General features: G+C 39.6%; 1 protein-coding gene across 1 annotated transcript in view; it reads left to right on the forward strand.

Annotated features, from left to right (window-relative positions):
- LOC149222822 (uncharacterized) overlaps nucleotides 1-20,561 on the forward strand; it is a 496,388-nt gene that overhangs the window by 88,541 nt on the left and 387,286 nt on the right. Inside the window, exons 8-9 of the mRNA XM_089387688.1 lie at nucleotides 6,281-6,336; nucleotides 6,605-6,734. Of these exons, the coding sequence (XP_089243814.1) occupies nucleotides 6,281-6,336; nucleotides 6,605-6,734 (186 nt within the window). The remainder of the gene's footprint in view (nucleotides 1-6,280; nucleotides 6,337-6,604; nucleotides 6,735-20,561) is intronic.

The raw sequence follows: 20,561 nt of genomic DNA on the forward strand, positions 1-20,561 counted from the left end.
TAATTGGTTTGGGAGATATTACAATAATTAATATTTTGAATGGAGTTCCTAAGTCTAAACTTAGGAAAAATAAAATATTAACGGGTATTAATATAAAACTGGGTTTGAAGGTTCCAAAAGTCATGGATCAAGCCAAATCTAATCTTAGCTGTTGATTAGAGATTTAATCTTGGTCATTGAAGGACCAACAGGAAAAGTATAAGAGGAAGCTTAACGGTTAGTTGGAAGATACACCAGAGTGATCAGTCATTCGATTTACTAAAGCGGGGTTGCTAAGTAAAGTCGAATCAACGATCAACAATGAGGGGTAGTGAGTACTGGACAGAGAGGCAGAGATAGTGCCGAGAGACCAGTGTAGAGGCAAAGAGGTAGACGCAGAGCCCAACATAGACAACACAGAAGCCAGAGGGCCTGCGTCATCCACAGAGAGGGCAGCAGGAGTGACGCAGAGGGTCCCAGAGGCTGCGCAGTGCCTCAGAGGGCTGACGTAGAGGGTTCTGAGGCTGATGCAGAGGCCAGGAGGGCTAACGCAGTGCTTAAGTTAGAATAAATTAGACAAAAAATGAAAATGTATATACAAAATGTTAAGATAGGATATGGACAAAAAGAATATTGAATAAAAAATGTTAGGAAATTTTTTGAATAAATATGTCCATATCAAAGAAAATGTTAGGGTAGATGCCCTAAAAAATAAAGGCAAAATAAAATGCTAGGTTAGACAGAAAAGAAAACAAAAAGACCATGAAAGTGTGCAAGTCTAAATGCCACTACTATTTACTTTTATGCATAATAATGATTGTGTGCAACTTGTTATTCATGCCACAATCCATGGTAATCAAACTGTTTAATCTTGATTATTCCATGCTTTGAATTTTATGTTTATAGATCAAAGAATAAAATCTGACCAAACAGTTTAATCTTGGCAGATCATAGTTAGGTAGAGAAAATAAAAGGAGCTCATAAGCTTAATCTGAGCCCTTGGATGATATAAGGTTAGAAATAATAGATTACTATTCAGAAGAAAAATAGATGAATAAGGGTTTGCTAACCTAAATGCACCCAAAGAAATGAAGAAAATATGTTAGAGGTAAGAAATGGGTAAGTAGAAGAAAGGTTGCTGAATTACAAAGTTACTTGGATCAAAGCACATGCATCATACTTAGATACACATCTTTTAACATGTATGGTCAACTATGAAGACAAAGCCAAAGGTTTACAAGTCCATGTGATTAACTCCCCCTCATTCACTTTTCCCCTATACTTACTAATTTCCTATCTACAAGTATGTTCAAGTACTTTTAAATCCTACAAGTCAAAGAGGCTCAGAGCATTTCTCTGACTTTTGGTGGGACCGGACCCTCAGCTTTATGACTTATGGACACAAGTGCTAGAATCCCTTTCTTAAAATCATTCCCCCTTCATAAAATCCATTTCCCCTCATCACCCTAAGAAAACCCATTTTCCTAAGGTTAAACACCATTTACCTAGGAAAAGTGAAAACCCCCCTTATAAATCCCTTTCCGCTCAAAAAACCCACAAAAAGCCTTTTATCCTAAGTATAAAGCTTAATGCGCAAACACAAACCTTTTACCCTTTAACTTAGGAAAACCCCTTCCGCCCATCGCAATTCATATTAATTCCTAATTTTATTATATAAATCCCAATATAACCCTTTCCCCGTATATAACTAAATCCCTATGTAAAATACCCCAACCCTTAGTTTTAATAAAAACATATAAATCCCCCATTAACCCCAAATAAACCTGAAATTACTTCTGATTAAAAGCTTTGGGCCCCCCTTAAGCCTCTGTACATTTCACCCGTGCTTCTTCATCGACCCGACCACCGTCCGATCATCTGCGCTCAAATCCAACGACGCGCAGCCGTATCGGCCTCACCCGATGCTCGAACTTTTACCCAAAGAGTTAAACTCCCTCATTAAGCCTGGCCTGATCCTTTTAAACCCATGATTAATTCCTAAATAAATCAATACCGCCGTGATTAAAAACCCTGGGCCCCCCTCAACTCCCGTTCATTTCCTCCGCGCAGCTTCTTCGCCCGACTACTGTCAGATCACATTCGTCCAAATCCAACGGCCCAAAGCCATATCGACCGCGCTCGATGGACTACCTTTACCCGCCCGATAAGGCGATTTTCCCTGACCCCTCGATGGCTACGTGTCATGCTCTAACATACATCGGGTGACCCCTCCGAAAATCTGCCCACACCACAAAAGCGGTGCAACGACTCTTAAAACAGCTTCCCCGCTGTTCTGATAGACCGCCTGCATAAAATATGAATTTCGCACCATTTTCAAAAAGTTGCCTGTTAGACTTTAAACCTTGAAAACCGTGTTTTCACACCTTTCGCCCGTTTAACAGTGTAAACCCATAAAACCCTTCAGCACCACCCTGAACCCCTATAATGCAATTCCACCTCCATTCACGTCCAAAACACTGCCACGACTCCTTCCTCAGGCATCCTGTGCAAACAAAGCCATCAATCCCCTTTCCTGTCGAACCTTTGTTTTCTTAACTATTGTTGTGTTTTGCAGGTAATCAGCCGAAGACTTGAGCATTGGATAAACAACTTTGATATCAGTCGCAGAGTCTGTTTATTCTAAGACTCAACAAGAAACCTGTTAAAAAGTCTATATTCAGAGAAGAAGACCATTACACAAGGAATAGAGAAGAAGACAACTATGCAGAGCCTTGACTATTAAAACAGAGGATCAACGATACAACTCTCATAATAAAAACACTCAAGGATTCTTTCTTCATCCCGGATGAAATCAAGCATATATTTTGGTAAAGCCCACTTTTACTAAACACACCGAGATGGATGAAATCTACAGAAGGATAACAAGCATTTCTATCCCAGATAAGAAACGCTGGGAAGAATTAACAGATTTACTTAATCAAGGATAATTGAACAACATTCAACTTTTGAAGGAACAGTCAGCTAGCTTCAACCATCTTTCAACTTTTTCAGTGACAGTCATCAAACAACATAGCACCAAAGCAGTGCCAGATCATTAGACAGTTTTATTTTTGATTGTGTAAATAATCTATTTTTGTAAAAGCAGTTTAGGATATTTTTCGTCCTACTGTTGTATAAATAACTCTCTTCACGAGTTATCAAGGGTTGCACCCTTGATGAAGCATTTCTAGACATTTGATGTACTTGACTTTTCTGGAACCTCAATACGAAGCAAAGGATTCTGAATTCTGTTTTGCATAGTTTGTGTTTCATGTAAGTTTTTCTAGTATTACTCATTATGTTTTTCTTCATATTATTATGACTTTACAGAGATAACTAGGTAGGAATAATTGTGTATCAATCTATTCCTATAAGATCTGAAGTGATAATCATTAAAGAGAATGGATTAATGGACTGTCTTGTTAATTAATTCCCTCTGAATCTATGTTGCACGAAACTTCAAGGAACTTGACGTTTCGGGTCGTTCCCATACCTGAAACTCCGAAACTTGGCCGAAACTCGACCATCATGTAATCATCTATTGGAGTTAATATAGACTTGTTTTTCCTTCCAAATTGTCATCTATGGGTCTTATTCCCTTTTTTCTTGCAAGATAATGTGTTATTCACTATATATATATATATATTTTATATATACATATATGACGTTTCCGCTGACGTTTCGTCCAACGTTTCCATATTTGGGACGTGACGTTTCTAAACGTACCCATTTCGGAAACTCTGAAATGTTTCGGCATTTCGTTCAACTTAGCTCTGAATCAATAAATCATCAACATCATGTTGTAAGCATAAGCATATTCTCTTGAACCTTCTGAACATCGGTCAGAGGTTTTCATACTTATGATTATGTAATTATCTATCTGAGAATTGTAATAATCATATTATTTTTTTGTCTTCTGCTCACCACTATTTAAGCTTTATCATTGTGTAAAATTTTATAGCAGAGCTTTACTGAGATATTGATATTATTCAAAGGGTTAGGTATATCAGTTTTATATTTGTTTTATTCATTGGTCTCCCAAATCAAAACAAAAACCCCCAAAACATTTATCTTAGATGCTCTGCCATAATAGTTGACCATTATTATCTTAGAGGTACAACAGTTAGATTAATACCCATTAATTATTTTATTTTCCTAAGTTTAGACTTAGGGTCCCATTAAAAATAATTAATTAATTTAATAAAATTGTTTCTGAGTGGAATTTCCCAAAACGCTTTATGGGTTCTTTGGAATACATTTGCCCAAGCCTCCCTGCAAAATTTGAAACTTAGATCACATCTGATGCTATCAAAAATCAACAAAGAGGTCTAGCAAAAAATTGGTGGATGAACAAAGAGACAACAAAACCCTTTCAAAGCTAGGATACTTTGAAACCGGTCAAGATTCGTAGATTCTCACTCCAAAATGATAGTATTGAAGACTTTCACCAATGGAAAGAGGCTACACAAATTATAGATGTTTATGGATATAGAAAAAATATGGAAATGGTAAGTCACTAGAATGATTAATATGCCAATTGAATATAGAATAACAAGTTGATTAAATCCCCAAATTTGTAATCTAATACCTACAATAAAACTGAGAACAATGTATTAGCTTTGTACTTTACATAGCAGGGTTGGACGTATTATATTCTTACCCACTTGACAAAGAGAACGACCTCAACAATAATAATGAAGAATAGAAACTAACCTTCAAGAAACACTCTCCCTTTCTAAAGGGAATAGTTAAGAGGAAAAAATTAGGATGACGACATTGCAGAGAACCTCGTTTTGTTAATAAATACCCTAATAGAAACCAAGGATCCATATAACACGTATTCAAAATACTTGAAGAATGAAAACAAGAACAATCCTTAGGTTAACCAGTAAACTTGTAAAATACTCAAGACTCAATGGGGATCATGAATCTCTTTAGAAGGGGGGATATGTTATAACCTCACACAAGAAGTATCACTATAAAGACAAAAGCAAGATTATGCATCTTTAAATACGTTAAATGATAGCTTTATTCAATGGAAAAGAGAATACATGTTTACTTGAAGAATGAAAACAATAACAATCCTTAGGTTAGCTAGTAAACTTGTAAAATAATCAAATACTCAATGGGGACCCTGAATCTCCCCTGCAGGGGGGATATGTTATAATCTCACACAAGAAGTATCACTATAAAGACAAAAGCAACATTATGCATCTTTAAATACATTAAATGATAGCTTTAGTCAAGAGAAAAGAGAATACATGTTCATTGAGGACAAAGCCAATTTAAGGATTAAGTGAGTAGGTTGACCTACCTCCAAAAGGGGCCATATGATATTGACCACCTTATTCCTCTACTTACGTGGCCTACAATAAAATATGGCTCTTTCATATATATGCACACATGGGAGGACCATTCTTAACCTTTATTGACAAGAAAGCGTAGGAGATGTCTAGGAAGAGGAGTAGCAACATATATGTTTCTAGATGGAAGGTTACATACACCAACACTTTCTAAAGATAGGTGATAGTTTCCTCCAACAATATTACAAAGAGTGCACATCCTCTACTTATTCCCCTCAAATTTGAATCTATTGCCATATATACCCTCCACCAAATCATGGACATCTTCGTAGTTGTAATTATAGACATGATGGATCTTCTACCTTGCACAAAAATGCTTAGAGATAGTGTTGGTATAGCTCTATTGTGTTTACATTGGAATTTGTTGTTGACATGAAACGAGGTCTCCTCTTAAAAGGATAGATTCCTAGGCTCTGGGCTCCATGAAATTGGATTGCAAGTGAAACACACCACATAAACATGCAAACATTTGTCATTTATGTCACCAATTTGATTTAGTTTTAAAATATTCTTGTTTGCATGAGATGTTTTAGCTTGGGATATTCTTTAGGTAGTTTCCAGTTGGTTGTACCAAATAATATATTTTCAAGTCCTATTGAACATTGGGTCAAATTTGTGGACATCAATCAAATTTCAATTTGCACATTGGATATTTTATTGAAATTTGTAAAAAAATTATTAATATGGTTTGTTTCTTAGAATACCAGGGGAACTTACAATTTGGAACCTTTCTTATATGCGTGTACTCTTTCATGATCAAAATTAAGTTATGCAAATAAGTTCATGTGCTTTGTATATGAACAATGTGAAAGAGGGCAGCGTTTTGGTTGGGTTGTAGTATTATCTAAGATTTTAGTCCAGAAGGTATTTGTATTTGTTAAAGTTATTCTCTGAACCCTTTTTAAGCTGGTTAAGATGAACCTGTTTATTGAAAACAGAGTTTTTGAATATGCAGTCTGTGAACACTTACTTGGCCAAGAAAGCCCCCAAAATGGTATAATCCTTTGATTTCTATGATTCATATTCATCATATAATAATAAAATTTTATAATGAACTTTATTAATATGGTTTGTTTATTAGAACGTCGGGAAGCTTGTAATGGCAAACTTTTCTTATGTTCATCTACTCTTAATGCAAACAATGCTGTGTGCTTAAGTTATGATCCATGTGAAAATGGGAAACATTTTGGTTGCGTTATAGTGTTGTCTAAGCTTTTAGTCCATAAGGTTTCATAATATGTTAAGTTATAGTATTTTTAAAGAAGAACAATTTTATTGATAATACCGTCTTTTTTAATATGCAGTTTGTGGACACTGACATGGCCAAGAAAGGGAATCCTAGACTTGTTGAGAAATTGGGAGGGTTCCTACCTATGGATATGGTTATTAAAGGTAATTTTTTAATGTGATAAAAGAAATGTCTTGTAAAGCTACAACATGAAATGAAATGCTCACAAGAAATTAATGAAAGAAGTGAAATCTTTATCGATTGCCACTTTGAGGCAGCAACCTCCTAATACTATGCCACTTGGAGGGTTCAACCCCAAAATACAAGTTCACAATATTCAGCATGCCTCCAATTAGATTTAATGATGTTTATATAGATGGACATAGGTAGTGGTACGTGCTGCGAGCATGTTCCCATGATGACATGTGAGGGGGGGAATTTTTGACGTTTTTTACGATTTTTATGATTTTATCGCGATTTTTTTTGCGCTTTTTACGATTTTATCATTTTGGAAAAGGTCACCGATAATATCGGCTTATTAAATCACCATGCAGAAAAAATCACGATTTTTTGAAAAAATCGTGATTTTTGCAACACTGGTATCTAGAAAAAGATGTGAACAGTATATTTTTATATTTTCATCTCATGCCAACAAGTCTGCGTCCATAGAACTTAATTCCTATGGTTGAAACTAGAAACTTCTAAAACACCTATAAACACTTTAGATTTGCATAAACCAAAGTGTTGTACAGAAGATTGAAGAGTGTAGACACTGCATTTCAAGAGGTTAGAGCATTATAGCAACAACAACTGATTGATCTAAGAAAATAAAAGTCTGAAAATAAATCAACTCAGCACCAGCCCAATATTAAGCGGGTCCTAAATTAGAGAAAAATATAGACCAGCATAATCATTATGAATAATCAATCACGTATCTTTTATACATCAGAAAATAATATTATGTAAGTCAAAATCAACTTATCCCAAGCTTGTAATGCAAAACAAACCAGCTGCTCACAACTCATAATGCAAATTCTTTAACCAGAATACCCTAGCCATCATCATGCTACACTTTGTGAAATTTTCACTATTGCAACAAACTGGAAATTCTTATGTGCAGTTATTTTCTATTACAACAAAAAACGAATAAAATCACTACTGCAATTTTCACCAAAAACGCATTGCAGAAGCAAAACTAGAACTGCGAAAATAATGCACACACAAAATAAAATGACACTGTTGTTTTTGGACAAATGTCCCCAGAAAAACCCAATGTGGGAAAACCGGTGCAGCATATGAGGGTTTTATTATTATTATTCAGCAGCAAAATTTGAGTACAATATCTGGATGCCAAACTAGCAATCCTCTCTTGAGAAATCACTGGCAAAATATCTGAGAGATTTTATCTCTCCACAAGCAATCCTGGCCTGCTTTAGACCCACAATCAGCGCCCAATCTACCTCTGCATCAACCACTGCAAAGGCTGAAACTTGCACTGCCTGGAATAGTTGCTATCTACCTCTGTTGACTATCTCTGCCACTAAAAAGGATTCATTGGAGCTCTAGAAGAATTTTCCGGGCACTCTTCTACTGAATCGATCTCTCATCTGGCTGAATCGAACTGCCTCCTTGAGGCTCTGTGCAACCTCTCTATGCAAAAAAATTGACCTCTCTCAGCTAACTCTTCTAACAATGGAAAATCATTTGGAATCACTCTACAGCTGGTCCTCAATCTCTGCTACTTGATCATTGGCTCAAATTCTTCCTTAGCTGAATCTCTTCTCTTTGGGAAATTCAATTTGCCTTGATCTTCCTCTCACTTGATGACATGATGTGTCTCTGGTGTGTCTTCTTCATCCCCATCGACCTACTCTTATAATCTCTCGTTGGTGAACTATCGACCATGATTAGATATCCATCAATGGCTAAGATCATCTCAAACTCAATCGGTGTGAGTTTCAAGAGCATTTTCACCTTTCCTTAATTAATTACTATTAATTAATTAGTTTTCCTAAGTTAGATAGGAAAAATTTAAATGATGGCTAATTAATTTAATTAAGGCATTTCACAAACTTATCTCACGAAACCTTTTATGGGTTTTGAAGATCTCGTGTTCTTAGCCTCTCTGACACAAATTGAGGCTAGAAGACTTGTTGGATTCTACAAAAACTAACACTCCCTCTTAGCAAGGAAGGTGTTCTACAATCGTCACCTGTAACATCTTCCCTCATGCTACTGATGTCTAACATTTGTGACCACTTGTCATTGCCCACCAAGCTACTGTGCATACTTTGATTCGTATGCCAACTCTGTAGCTAATCCACTCTGCATCTGCGCTACTGTCGACACTGCATTGTGCCTCCTACACTACTGCCAACTCTGTTTTGCACTGCAGCTAATCTCATGATTCTACTGCTGCAACTACTGCAACTGAGAACCGATCCATGGATCCACTGTATCTCCATACTAGCTCTTCAACTATCTCCTGAGTCTCTGATTGCAACTAGTATCTACACTGTCCAGTGTCTACTGAGTAATTGTCTGCACCCTGACTGGTCTTGCACCCTTCAAGTAACTGATTGCAACTAGTATCTACAATTGTCCCTCAAGATTTGACTTCACCCTGCTGAACACTGATCCATATGCTACCGAAAATGTTGTGGGCCCCTGTAGCTAAGGTAATGATCTATGAGGAAGCACCTGACGATGCTATCCTCCTTGGACCCTGCTCAATTCTATGCAACTCTGGGGGACTAGAGTTCAAGATATCCCCACTTCTCTTCTGGAGGTGTAGCTGCATACAAAGCGAATTCGTCCTCCAACTTGATGTACAAATTATCGCTCTCTGCCGAAGTTGTTGCTTGTGCCTGATTCTCCTTCTTGTCTTTCTTCTTCTAGGGACATTGGGTACTATAGTGACCAAACTCACCATGAAAATTCCTAAATGGGAATCCCTACTGTAGCAATTGATGATATTTCTCCTACTTGTTAGATTTACCTAAACAAGTTATTTGTAGTTTCCTACGGCAAATATTGAAATACATACACTGGAGCCTTTACTTAATTAATTTATATGCAGAAACAAGAGACTGAGAAAGAAAGAAAATACAACACAATAACACCGTTATTTTTGGACAAATGTCCCCAAAAAGACCCAATCTGGGAAAACCGTTGCAGCAGATCCGAGGGTTTATTATTATTATAATGTAGCAAATTCTAAATACATCTTTGAATACCTCAAGGGTTATTCAATTACAGAGAGAGAAATATTGGCAGAATGATTTGTAAGATTACCTTACACAATCACTGAGAAAAAATCCCGGCTAACCCGTCACTAGATGAGGTGCCTTTGGAAGGCCCTACGCTGCCTCCACGCAGTCCCTGCATCATCCCCTCTGGGCAATGTGTCACCTAGCACGCTGATCGATTTGCTGCCCGGAGTCACTACTCTCAACCTCCCGGTCTCACACCCCGGCTCCTGGCTTCTGAAACTGACTCTGCTGCAAAATTTCAGACTCTCTCTCACCCTCTACGCTGCCTCTGCGTGGCCTTGAGTCAGCCTCTATATGAGAGCTACTAGATCACTCTCTACCTCTCTCTGCTGATGATTCTTCGATTGAGAAAATCTTTCTCTCTCTGAATGCTATCTCTACCCCTCAATTGCAAGAAATCTACTCAATCAGAATTTCCTCCCAAGAACTTCTCATTTCAGAAATTCGATCTCTTGATCTCTCGGTGTGTTTTCCAAATGACCCTCGAGCTTCCTTAAATAATATTCTCGTTTACATTCAAGTGCCCAGATTAAAAGCTAATCAATGGCTAAGATCATTTTAGCTTGATCCTCGCATTCTTCTAAAAGTTACACCCACAATTAGATTAATACCCATTAATATTTTTAATTTCCTAAGTTTAACTTAGGGGCCCATTAAAAAATATTAATTATTTTAATAAAATTGTTTCTGGGTGGAATTTCCCAAAACGATTTCTGGGTTCTTTTGAATCCATTTGCCAAAACCTCCCTGCAAAATTTGAGGCCTAGAGCACATCTGATGCTACCCAAAATCAACAATCCCTCTTAGCGAGGAATGTGCTCTATCAATATACGTTGTTGCATCCTGCTCTGACTCTAAAGCATCTTCCTTTGCGTTGCTAATGGCTTACATGTTGTCCACCAACTAGTGTGCAAATGTTGCATCTATACTGTTGCTGACCCTGCCACTGTCAACACTACATCGTTATTGCAACTCCCTCTGAAATTCTGCATTCGTGTTGCTGCTGGCACTGCCACTGCCAACCACCCCTGCATTGCAAACTATTGTTGCTACTCCATCAACAACGGAAAAACATCCCAAATTACTAAACTAACTATGTTCAGTATGATACCACGTGAATGTTGAAGTCTAACTGCTGCTAGTCTCTGAGCTGACCCTTTGAATCTATTGCTCTACTGCTTACCTCTTCTCTGTGCCATCTGCACTACTACCAACTCTGTTCTATGTTGTTCAATTTTTGGCACTCCTCGCCACTGCAACTGTCTCTGCAACACTCCTCGACACCATCCGACACTAGTCCATCCTGCTACTTCTGATCTGGGCTCCCGTAGCAAGGATTTGATCCAAGAGGTGGGTTCCTTAAGGATGTTGCCCATCCGTATCTCTTTCGAAATACAACGCCGAATCATCCCACCTCCTTCATGGAGGTATCTTGGCTGTCATGGCGAACACCTCCTCTTCGATCTTCACGGGCACATCCTTCGGATCGTGGTTCCCATCCTTGCCCTTCTTCTTGAGAGGACACTATGAAGCGTAGTGACCCATCTCACTACACCTGAGATACTTGATCTTTGAGACGTCCTTCTTAGTTCTTACGTCTTTGCTGCTCCTATTGTCCCTTCGATGTAAGGCTGCATTCTCCTCCTCCTTGGGCTTCGACACACTGTTGTTGCTTCCGTCAAGTTTAACCTTGACTAAGTCTCTTCTCAGCTCCTCTTGTTTTAGAGCCGCCCACATCTCATCCCAATTTGGCAAAGCTGCTCTGCCGGGATACTCTGGACAAAGACTTGCCACTCATCTAAGACAGAATTGAGGGCCAGTCTAACCAACTCTAAACCTTGAGGTGTATGCCCCACAGCAAACAATTCATCACAGGTCTCCTGAAGCTTTGTGAAGAATGGATCCACACGCTCCCCTTTTTGCATCTGAGCAGATCTTAATTTCTGCTCAAGGTACATCTTCCGTTGCTCGGAAGATCCCTGATATAAAGTAGACAAAGCATCCCACATCTCCTTAGCAGTGCCTCTACTAGCGATGTGACAGACCACATGATCCTTCACTCTGTCGAGGATCATTCTTTTCGCCTTCACCATCTCAGCCTTGTATTTCTTCAACGGATCTGCATCTGTAGGGATAGCCATCACACTGTCGATGTATGTCTTGAGGGCATGCTCATCTAGAAGGAACGACATGCTTGCCTTCTAGATGACGTAGTTGGATGCCCCATCTGACTTGTTCTAATCCCTCAAGCCATTGGTTGCCATTTTTGCTACAAATGTCGAAAATCACCTCTCTCCTCTGTGTTATTGCTGGGCTAGCTTACGCACTCCCTGTTGGAGCTAGTAAAACTGCTACCCCTTGCTGCTGCAGTTCTAGAGAATTCGAATTCCTTGGCTAGGAATTCTCTAAGGAAGAAATTCCCTCAACTGTGCTTCTCCTCTCTCTTCTGACGATTTACTGCCTGCAGCAAAATCTGTGTCCCACCAACACTCCTCAAGCTGAGGCTTCTGCGCTGCTCCCTCTGCCGCGACAAAAAATCGATTTGGAAGCCCTTCTCTTCGTCTACTCACTCAGAGAGAGATTGCCTCGAAATTTCAGCCCTTCGGCTAAGAACTGCGCAAACCCTCTCGGGTTTCGAACTGCTGCCTCCTACATCTTTTCGATTTACCTATTTTGCTCAGTGTTGGGTTCTCTTGCACTTCTCTTCTTGTTCAACTTGCAGTTGCTCTCATACCATGTGAAAATTCCTAAACTGGAATCCCTATTGCAGCAACTCATGATATTTCTCCTACTTGTTAAATTTACATGAACAAGTTATTTGCAGTTTCCTACGACAAATATTGAAATACATACACTGCAACCTTCACTTAATTAATTTATATACAAAAACAAGAGACTGAACAAGAAAGAAAATACAACACAATAACACCGTTATTTTTGGATAAATGTCCCTAGAAAAACCCAGTGCGGGAAAACCGGTGCAACAAATTTGAGGGTTTAATATTATTAAGCAGTAGCAAATTCTGAATACATCTCCGAATACCTCAAGGGTTATTCAGTTACAAAGAGAGAAATATTGGCAAAAAGATTTGTGAGATTGCCTCACACAATCATTGAGAAAAAATCCTGGCCGATCCAGTGATTGGATGAGGTGCCTTTCGCAGGCCCTGCGTTGCCTCTGCACAATCCTCATGCAGTCTCTGCGTCGACCCCTCTAGGCACTGCGTCACCAAGCCAGTTGATCATTTGTTGCCCAAAGTCACTACTCTCAACCTCCCGGTCTCACACCCCGGCTCCTGGCTTCTGAAACTGACTCTGCTACAAAATTTTGGACTCTCTTTCACCCTCTGCGCTGCCTCTGCGTGGCCCTGCATCAGCCTCTGTGTGAGAGCTACTGGATCATTCTCTACTTCTCTTTGCTGATGATTCTCCGTCTGAGAAAATCTCTCTCTCCGAATGCTATCTTTGCCCCTCAACTGCAAGAAATCTACTCGATCAGAATTTCCTCCTGAGAATTTCTCACTTCAGAAATTTGATCTCTTGATCTCTCGGTGTGTTTTCAAAACGACCCTTAAGCTTCCTTAAATAATCTTCTCATTTACATTCAATGGCCTAGATTAAAAGCTAATCAATGACTAAGATCATTTTAGCTTGATCCTCGTCTTCTTCTAGAAGTTACACCCACAATTAGATTAATACCCATTAATATTTTTAATTTCCTAAGTTTAGACTTAGGGGCCCATTAAAAAATATTAATTATTTTAATAAAATTGTTTCTAGGTGGAATTTCCCAAAATGCTTTATGGGTTCTTTGGAATGCATGTGCCCAAACCTCCCTGCAAAATTTGAGGTCACATTCGATGTTACCCCAAATCAACACTCCCTCTTAGTGAGGAATGTGGTCTAGCAATATACGTTGCTGCATATTGCTCTGACTCTAAAGCATCATCCTCTCACTGCTAATATCTTACATGTTGTCCACCAACTACTGCACAAATGATGCATCTGTACTGCTGCTGACTCTGCCACTGTCAACACTACATCCGTACTGCAACTCCCTCTGAAATTCTGTATTCGTGTTAATGCTGGCACTGCCACTGCCAACTACCCCTGCACTGCAAACTGTTGCTGCTACTCCATCAACAATGGAAAAACATCCCAAATTATTGAACTAACTGTGTTCAGTATGATACCACGTGAATGTTGAAGTCTGACTGCTGCTAGTCTCTGCACTGACCCTCTGAATCTACTGCACTGCTCCTGACCTCTGCTCTGTGCCATCTGCATTGTTGCCAACTCTACTCTGTGTTGTTCAGTTTTTGGCGCTCCTAGCCACTGGAACTGTCTCTGCAACACTCCTCGGCACTATCTGACACTAGTCCATCTTGCTACTTCTGATCTGGGCTTCCGTAGCAAGGAATTGATCCAAGAGGTGGGTTCCTTAAGGATGTTGCCCATTTGTAGCTCTTTCGAAATACAACTCCAAATCATCCCACCTCGTTCCTGTAGGTATCTCGGTTGTCATGGCGAACACCTCCTCTTCTATCTTTACGGGCACAGCTTTCGGATCGTGTTTCTCATGCTTGTCCTTCTTCCTGAGAGGACACTATGTAGCATAGTGACCCATCTCACTACACCTAAAACACTTGATCTTCGAGACGTCCTTCTTATGTCTCCGTTGCTCCCGCTGTCACTTCGATGCAAGGGATGCATTCTCCTCCTTGTTGGGCTTTGACCCACTGTTGTTGCTTCCGTCAAGTTTAACCTTGACTAAGTCTCTCCTCAACTCCTCTTGTTTTAGAGCCGCCCACATCTTATCCTAGTTTGGCAAAGCTGCTCTGCCCGGGATACTCTGGACAAAGACTTGCCACTCATCTAAGACAGAATTGAGGGCTAGTCTAACCAACTCTGAACCTTGAGGTGTATGCCCCACATCAAATAATTCATAACGGGTCTCCTGAAGCTTCGTGAAGAATGGATCCACACACTCCCCTTTCTACATTTGAGTAGATCTCGTTTCTGCTCAAGGTACATCTTTCACTGCTCGGAAGATTGCTCGTATAACGTAGACAAAGCGTCCCACATCTCCTTAGCAGTCCCTCTGCTAGCGATGCAACATATTGTTGATTTGTGGTAGCATCGGATGTGCTCTAGCCACGAAAATTGGTGGAGAGGCTAAGGCACATGAGATCTCCAATACCTAGAAAGGGTTTGGGTAGATTCTAAACAGTTTGGGAGATATTAAAATAATTAATATTTTTAATGGATTCCTTAAGTCTAAACTCAGGGAAAATAAAATATTAATGTGAATTAATATAAAACTGTGTTAGAATGGTCCAAAAGTCATGGATCAAGCCAAATCTAATCTTAGCTGTTGATTAGGGACTTAATCTCGGTCGTTGATTTGTCAACGAGAAAAGTATAAGAAGAGGCTTGAGGGTCACTTGGAGAACACACTACGTTGATCAAGATTTCGACTTTTTGGAGCTGGGTTTGCTGAGGAAATCGAGAGAGTGATTAGAGTTGCAGCTGAGGGGCAATGAATACAGAAGCAGAGAGGCAGAGATAACACCAGGAGGATCAGTGTAGTAGCCGAGAGTGAGGGACGCAAAACCAGCCAGAGGTTCACGCAGTGCCTCCAGAGGCTGACGCAGTGCCTCCTTGGAATACGAAATCAAATGTCATGTGAATGTACTATAAATGTATATCATTTGTTAATAATAGATATACTCTCATGCTTATCTTTAATATTTTGTTGCTGCCATGTATGTGTCTAACATGGTATCAGAGCGGGCGTACTTCTGCCCTGCTCCAATTTGAGCCACTTGTTTTGTGGCATCTTTGTGCATGTCAGTTTTTGCATTTCATGAATATGTTTTCAGCTAAATTCTAGCTGCCATCTCCTCCCAGTTCTGTAGGAGCTCTAGGAAACGTTCCCTATGCAATTACATCATCTTGCAGAAACACGTTTGTCTGTGGGAAATCACGAATACTGTCTTTTGGTCTGCACTGTACCCAGCTAGAGAAATTCCTATAACGCATGAATCCTTAACATTCTAGCCAGGCTACAGACACTCATCTTTGTGAAAAATCTGTATATGTTGACCATTAAGTTTCTACCGATGAGGAGGAGGATAGAGACGTGTTCAATGTCTTTTGTGTTGATAGCGCTCGCGGGATTGAGTGGGTCTGTCTGTAGAGTCTTATGAGAAACGACATCACCACCACATGAAGCTCCATTTATTTTAGATATATCATTGTGGCACCAGTTCAAATTGGTTGTACTCATGGCATGGGTATGAGGAACTATGATAAGGACTTGAAGTCCTGAGATTAATTGAATCTTTCTTCCAGCAGTAAATTGCAAAGAAAAAAAAACTACGATGAATCCATTGGCAGCTCGTACGCTACCTGAACGCTAGATTATGCACGCATTTTTTGAGCCCCATGGTTTATTCTCTGTGCGTTGATTCTTAGTCTCCATGACTCCGGTGCATTGTTGAAGGTGGATTGGCTCAGAGGGAAGTGTTAGCTTCTAAAAGACTGTCCCAGAGGGTGTTCTCCACACACAATGCTTGGCCTCTAGGTCTCCATACCACTGTGCTCGGCCTCCAGCAGGCCTCCATGCCTCTGCGTTAAATCTGATGAAGAATGTGCACTGGAAACCACTCTTCCTGCGAACATTTCAACTTTCGTAGGCCCTTCGGCTATCCCTAGTTCGAGTCCTGTACAGAAACGTGACGAGCGATGAAGCGGAAGCATGGTGATACCTCTGGTGTGAATATAATTTAGAGACAGACTAAACTTGGCGGAAGTGCTAGTCTTGGCGGAACGAGGAAACCCTGACAAATTCGTGAGAAACCTAGGAGAAGATCTACGATCGACAGATCCAATAGATCTAATGGTCATTGCGTGCCAACAAGCGTAGACGTTAATCAGAATAGAAGAGCGGTCTTCGTAGGTGTAAGCAGTATCTCGCGTGGTCTCAAAGTGGTAAATGGTATTTTGCAAATTCACGCGATTAACCTGAGGGGTTGACACGTAGCATGGGAAAACCACTTTTCTTGCGCGCTCTCGACTTGTTATGCATCGTGCAAGATTTCACGCGAGATTATGCGATAGCCGTTGGATCAAGCGGGATTGATCGACGGTGGAGATCGGCCAAGCTAGTTGGCAAGTAGGTGACGCGATAGCCGTTCGATTAGACGGGTCAGATTTGACGGTGATCGCATTGGAAGATGCATGTGAGTTAATTTAAATTTCGGACGCAATAAGGTTATGAACTGGGGTTTTAATTCCTTTTGGTTCCATGGAAAATTTGAAGTTTTTCCATATACCAGGTAAATTAAATAGTTTTGCTATTTTAGCAGAATAACTAAAATTGGAGGTTGATGACTGATACTCCAAAGGAAACCCGAGAAGAAGTTCCACATGACATCAGTGTAATACTCCTGGGGATCGTCGGAATCACTGTCGGAACCAGAACCCGAAGGGCGATTGAGGTCGAAGAGCATCCTGATGCCGCCGCAGGTTGGTCGCTCACCATAGGTTGGTCTATTAAACTTATTAGCACATAAATATCACCAATCCAACTCATACGAAGCGGGTGTTGATATACTTTGTCCCGGAAAGGATCTCTGTTTTGTTGGAATCAAGAGACTTTGGGAAAGGCTTATCAATTTCTGAAGGCGAAGGGTGGAAAGCAGTAGCTCTGTTGTCTTCAACATTACCTCTAAATTGGAACGTAGAATATCTACTCAACTGTGCATTAATTCTCTATTGAAGCATTGAAGTTTGTACACTCGTCCGTTGGATAAAATGCTAGATTGTGAACGCATATTGTCAAGTTGATTGAAGGCTGGTGTTATATGTGCATTGGAGCTACAATATATTTGTGAGATGGGTTGCAGAGTAAATGTGTTTATATACAGTGTGAGTGTTTAGGAATGTATGTGCATCTTTCTGCATTGTGTAGGTGCCATTCTTTGCGTTGTATAGTTGCAAACTGTGGTATGTGCGTTAAACACTAATTTTGGAGTCATATGTATTGCTATCGAGTGCTGGTGTACTAGTGTTGTGGGTCAAATATGCCTCCATGTATTGGAAAAGCTATATGATTGCACCAACGTTGTTTATAGAGTTGTCTCTATAAATAAATAGAACCATTGTTAGTGTATTCTCTGCACTTTATATAAAAGAAGTATTTTGTGGAGGAGAGAAGACATTTGTATTGGCTGTAATATTGGTACATTTGTTGTGAAATGGTTCTAATTGGTGAAGTATTAGAGTTCCTCAATACTATGATACACTCAACGACTGAAAACACATTCCAAATCAGCAAAGGCTTTCTCTTAGAAATTCAGACTTGTCTACAATATGCACAAGAACAGATTGATTTTTTGCAGCTTGAATCTCAACTACAGCAGGAAGAATTACAACAGTGGAGTCATCATTTTGAACCTGTTTCTATTCAGAAGATTGAAACAGACTCCCATAAACAACAAGACAATAATGTTATAGTTGATTTAGATCCAGTGCCCAATAAAGCAACAGATTCACATGCAGATGCAGAAGTTCAGTTTGCACTTCCCAAGCCCATCATCAGACTTTGGGAAGAGCTTGTCAGCAACAAGCACAGAACAGGTCTTGGATATGATAAGGAGGTTTCCTTTCATATTCCAGATTACTCAAAGCCCATTCAATCTCAGAGTGCTGGATTTCTTCATGAAGTTCACCTTCATATGTTCCTGCTCCTCTTCCACAACAATCACAACAGAATGTCAGAGATGCCAACACTGTGACCGAGTTGGCCATATGAAAGATCACTGTTTTGATCTTCATCCATGTAAGCACTGTCATAAAACCAATCATTCTTCAAACAGATGCTTCAGAAACAAATCTCTTGCAAGAACAAAAATTCATCTTGGATGGATCGCTTCTTGGCAATGGACATCAACAACCAAGAAGATATTTCAATCATATGTCCAAACTTGTTCTAGAGTATTGAACAGTCTTGCAGTTGATTTTTCTCCATTATATCACCTTGTATCTGACAGGGGGGGAAATGATGGCCATCTACAAGCTTCAAAGACACATCAAGCGAGCCTGAGCCACAACCTGCCATATGAGATTCAGAGTTGTAGCCTGAGACAAAGATGCCCCTGATCATGCCTTCAGTTGGTGATGCCTCTTCAAAGAATTTGGGACACTTCTTCTAACAGAAGACTTTAGCTTTTTGCCAGTTTTGGAAGAGTTCGAGGAATTGCATTAAGCATTCCAGAGTTGTTGGTCATCCTTAAACCATCACAGGTTGAGACCTCCCTTTTCGGGTTAAGGTTCTCCCTTTTATGTGGGGTGAGACCTCCCTTTCATGGTTGGAGGTTTCCCTCTTCAAAACATCAGGAGCACTTCCTCTAGTAGAAGACTTGAGCTTCATGCCAGACTTGGAAGAGTTCTGGGAACTGCACTAAGCGTTCCAGTGTTGGTGGTCATCCTTAAACTATCTCCTTTATACCAACATTTGAGAGAGCACATTCAGCCTAGTGTTGCCATGCATTTTTTGCACATTTTGTATTACAACTCTCTTCTTGGACTCATACATACCCCTTCGGATTAAGGGGGGGAATGTTGGACACCTAATCCTTTAAGGGTTGGTGTGGAAGTTGAATAGTCTAAAGAAGTCCAAGAGACCTTGGAATATGAAACCAAAGGTCATGTGAATGTACTATAAATGTATATCATTTGTTAATAATAGATATACTCTCATGTTTATTTTTAATATTCTGTTGCTGCCATGTATGTGTCTAACAGTCTTACTGATCTTCAATCTTTGATCCACAAATTTTTTTTAGTTGGTGGTGATAATGATTGTTTGATCCTCAATCCCTCCTTGAAAAGCACCAGAAATCTTTTCCCCTTCCTTCTCCAAGACTAAGAAACCAAAATGAGCAAATAAAACTACCAAAATCGCTTTTCTAGCCGTAGCTCAGCTTGCCCAATGATATTTGAAGTTGTAGCGCAATATTTTGCCGAAATATCAACGATATTTCGGAATAATTGTGATATTTTCTCGGCAATATATTAGCTTGCCGAAAATATCGCGATATTTCTGAATATCACCAATATTTTGGCGATATTATCAACACTGGTAATGCATACCTCTGTCATCAATTTTAAAATATTAGCCTTGTTGACCACTACGTGTCAACGACCCATAGCAGTACAACCCTTTTTTCACAAAAGGGATAGCGCCTGATCGACATGTCCGTGTCGTTTAGCTATCATCATCAGCCTGATCATCATGTTATAATGTAAACCCATTCTGCATGTATATAATGTAAATAATCTCAGCAGATCCGTGTCGTGTATGTAATTGCCTAGGTAAATCTACTTTTCTGGTGATGATCTACATTCCGGGAGGTTTTTATCTCACCGATCCATTCTCGAATGGTCGACAAAGTTTTCCTTCAGCCTTACCCCAAAGTCGAAATGAATTTTGTCACTGGGATCTTAGGCGAGTCCTAATGTTATAGATCGATTCTATGTAAAAACGATTTGGAAATAATCCTAACTACTTGGTCAGGTTATTTTATTACAAATTGCTTGGTCTGCTGGATTATTTTTGTGTCGTGAAATCGGTAGTCTGTGAGCGTCTTTTTCAAATGGGTTTTCCCCTCTTGTGATTTAAAAATATGAAAATTATGATGTAAAGTGTCTTGA

This window comes from Pinus tabuliformis, chromosome Q, assembly GCF_031772625.1.
Source record: "Pinus tabuliformis cultivar Carrire ecotype Pingquan chromosome Q, CPIR1, whole genome shotgun sequence".
Lineage (NCBI taxonomy): Eukaryota > Viridiplantae > Streptophyta > Pinopsida > Pinales > Pinaceae > Pinus > Pinus tabuliformis.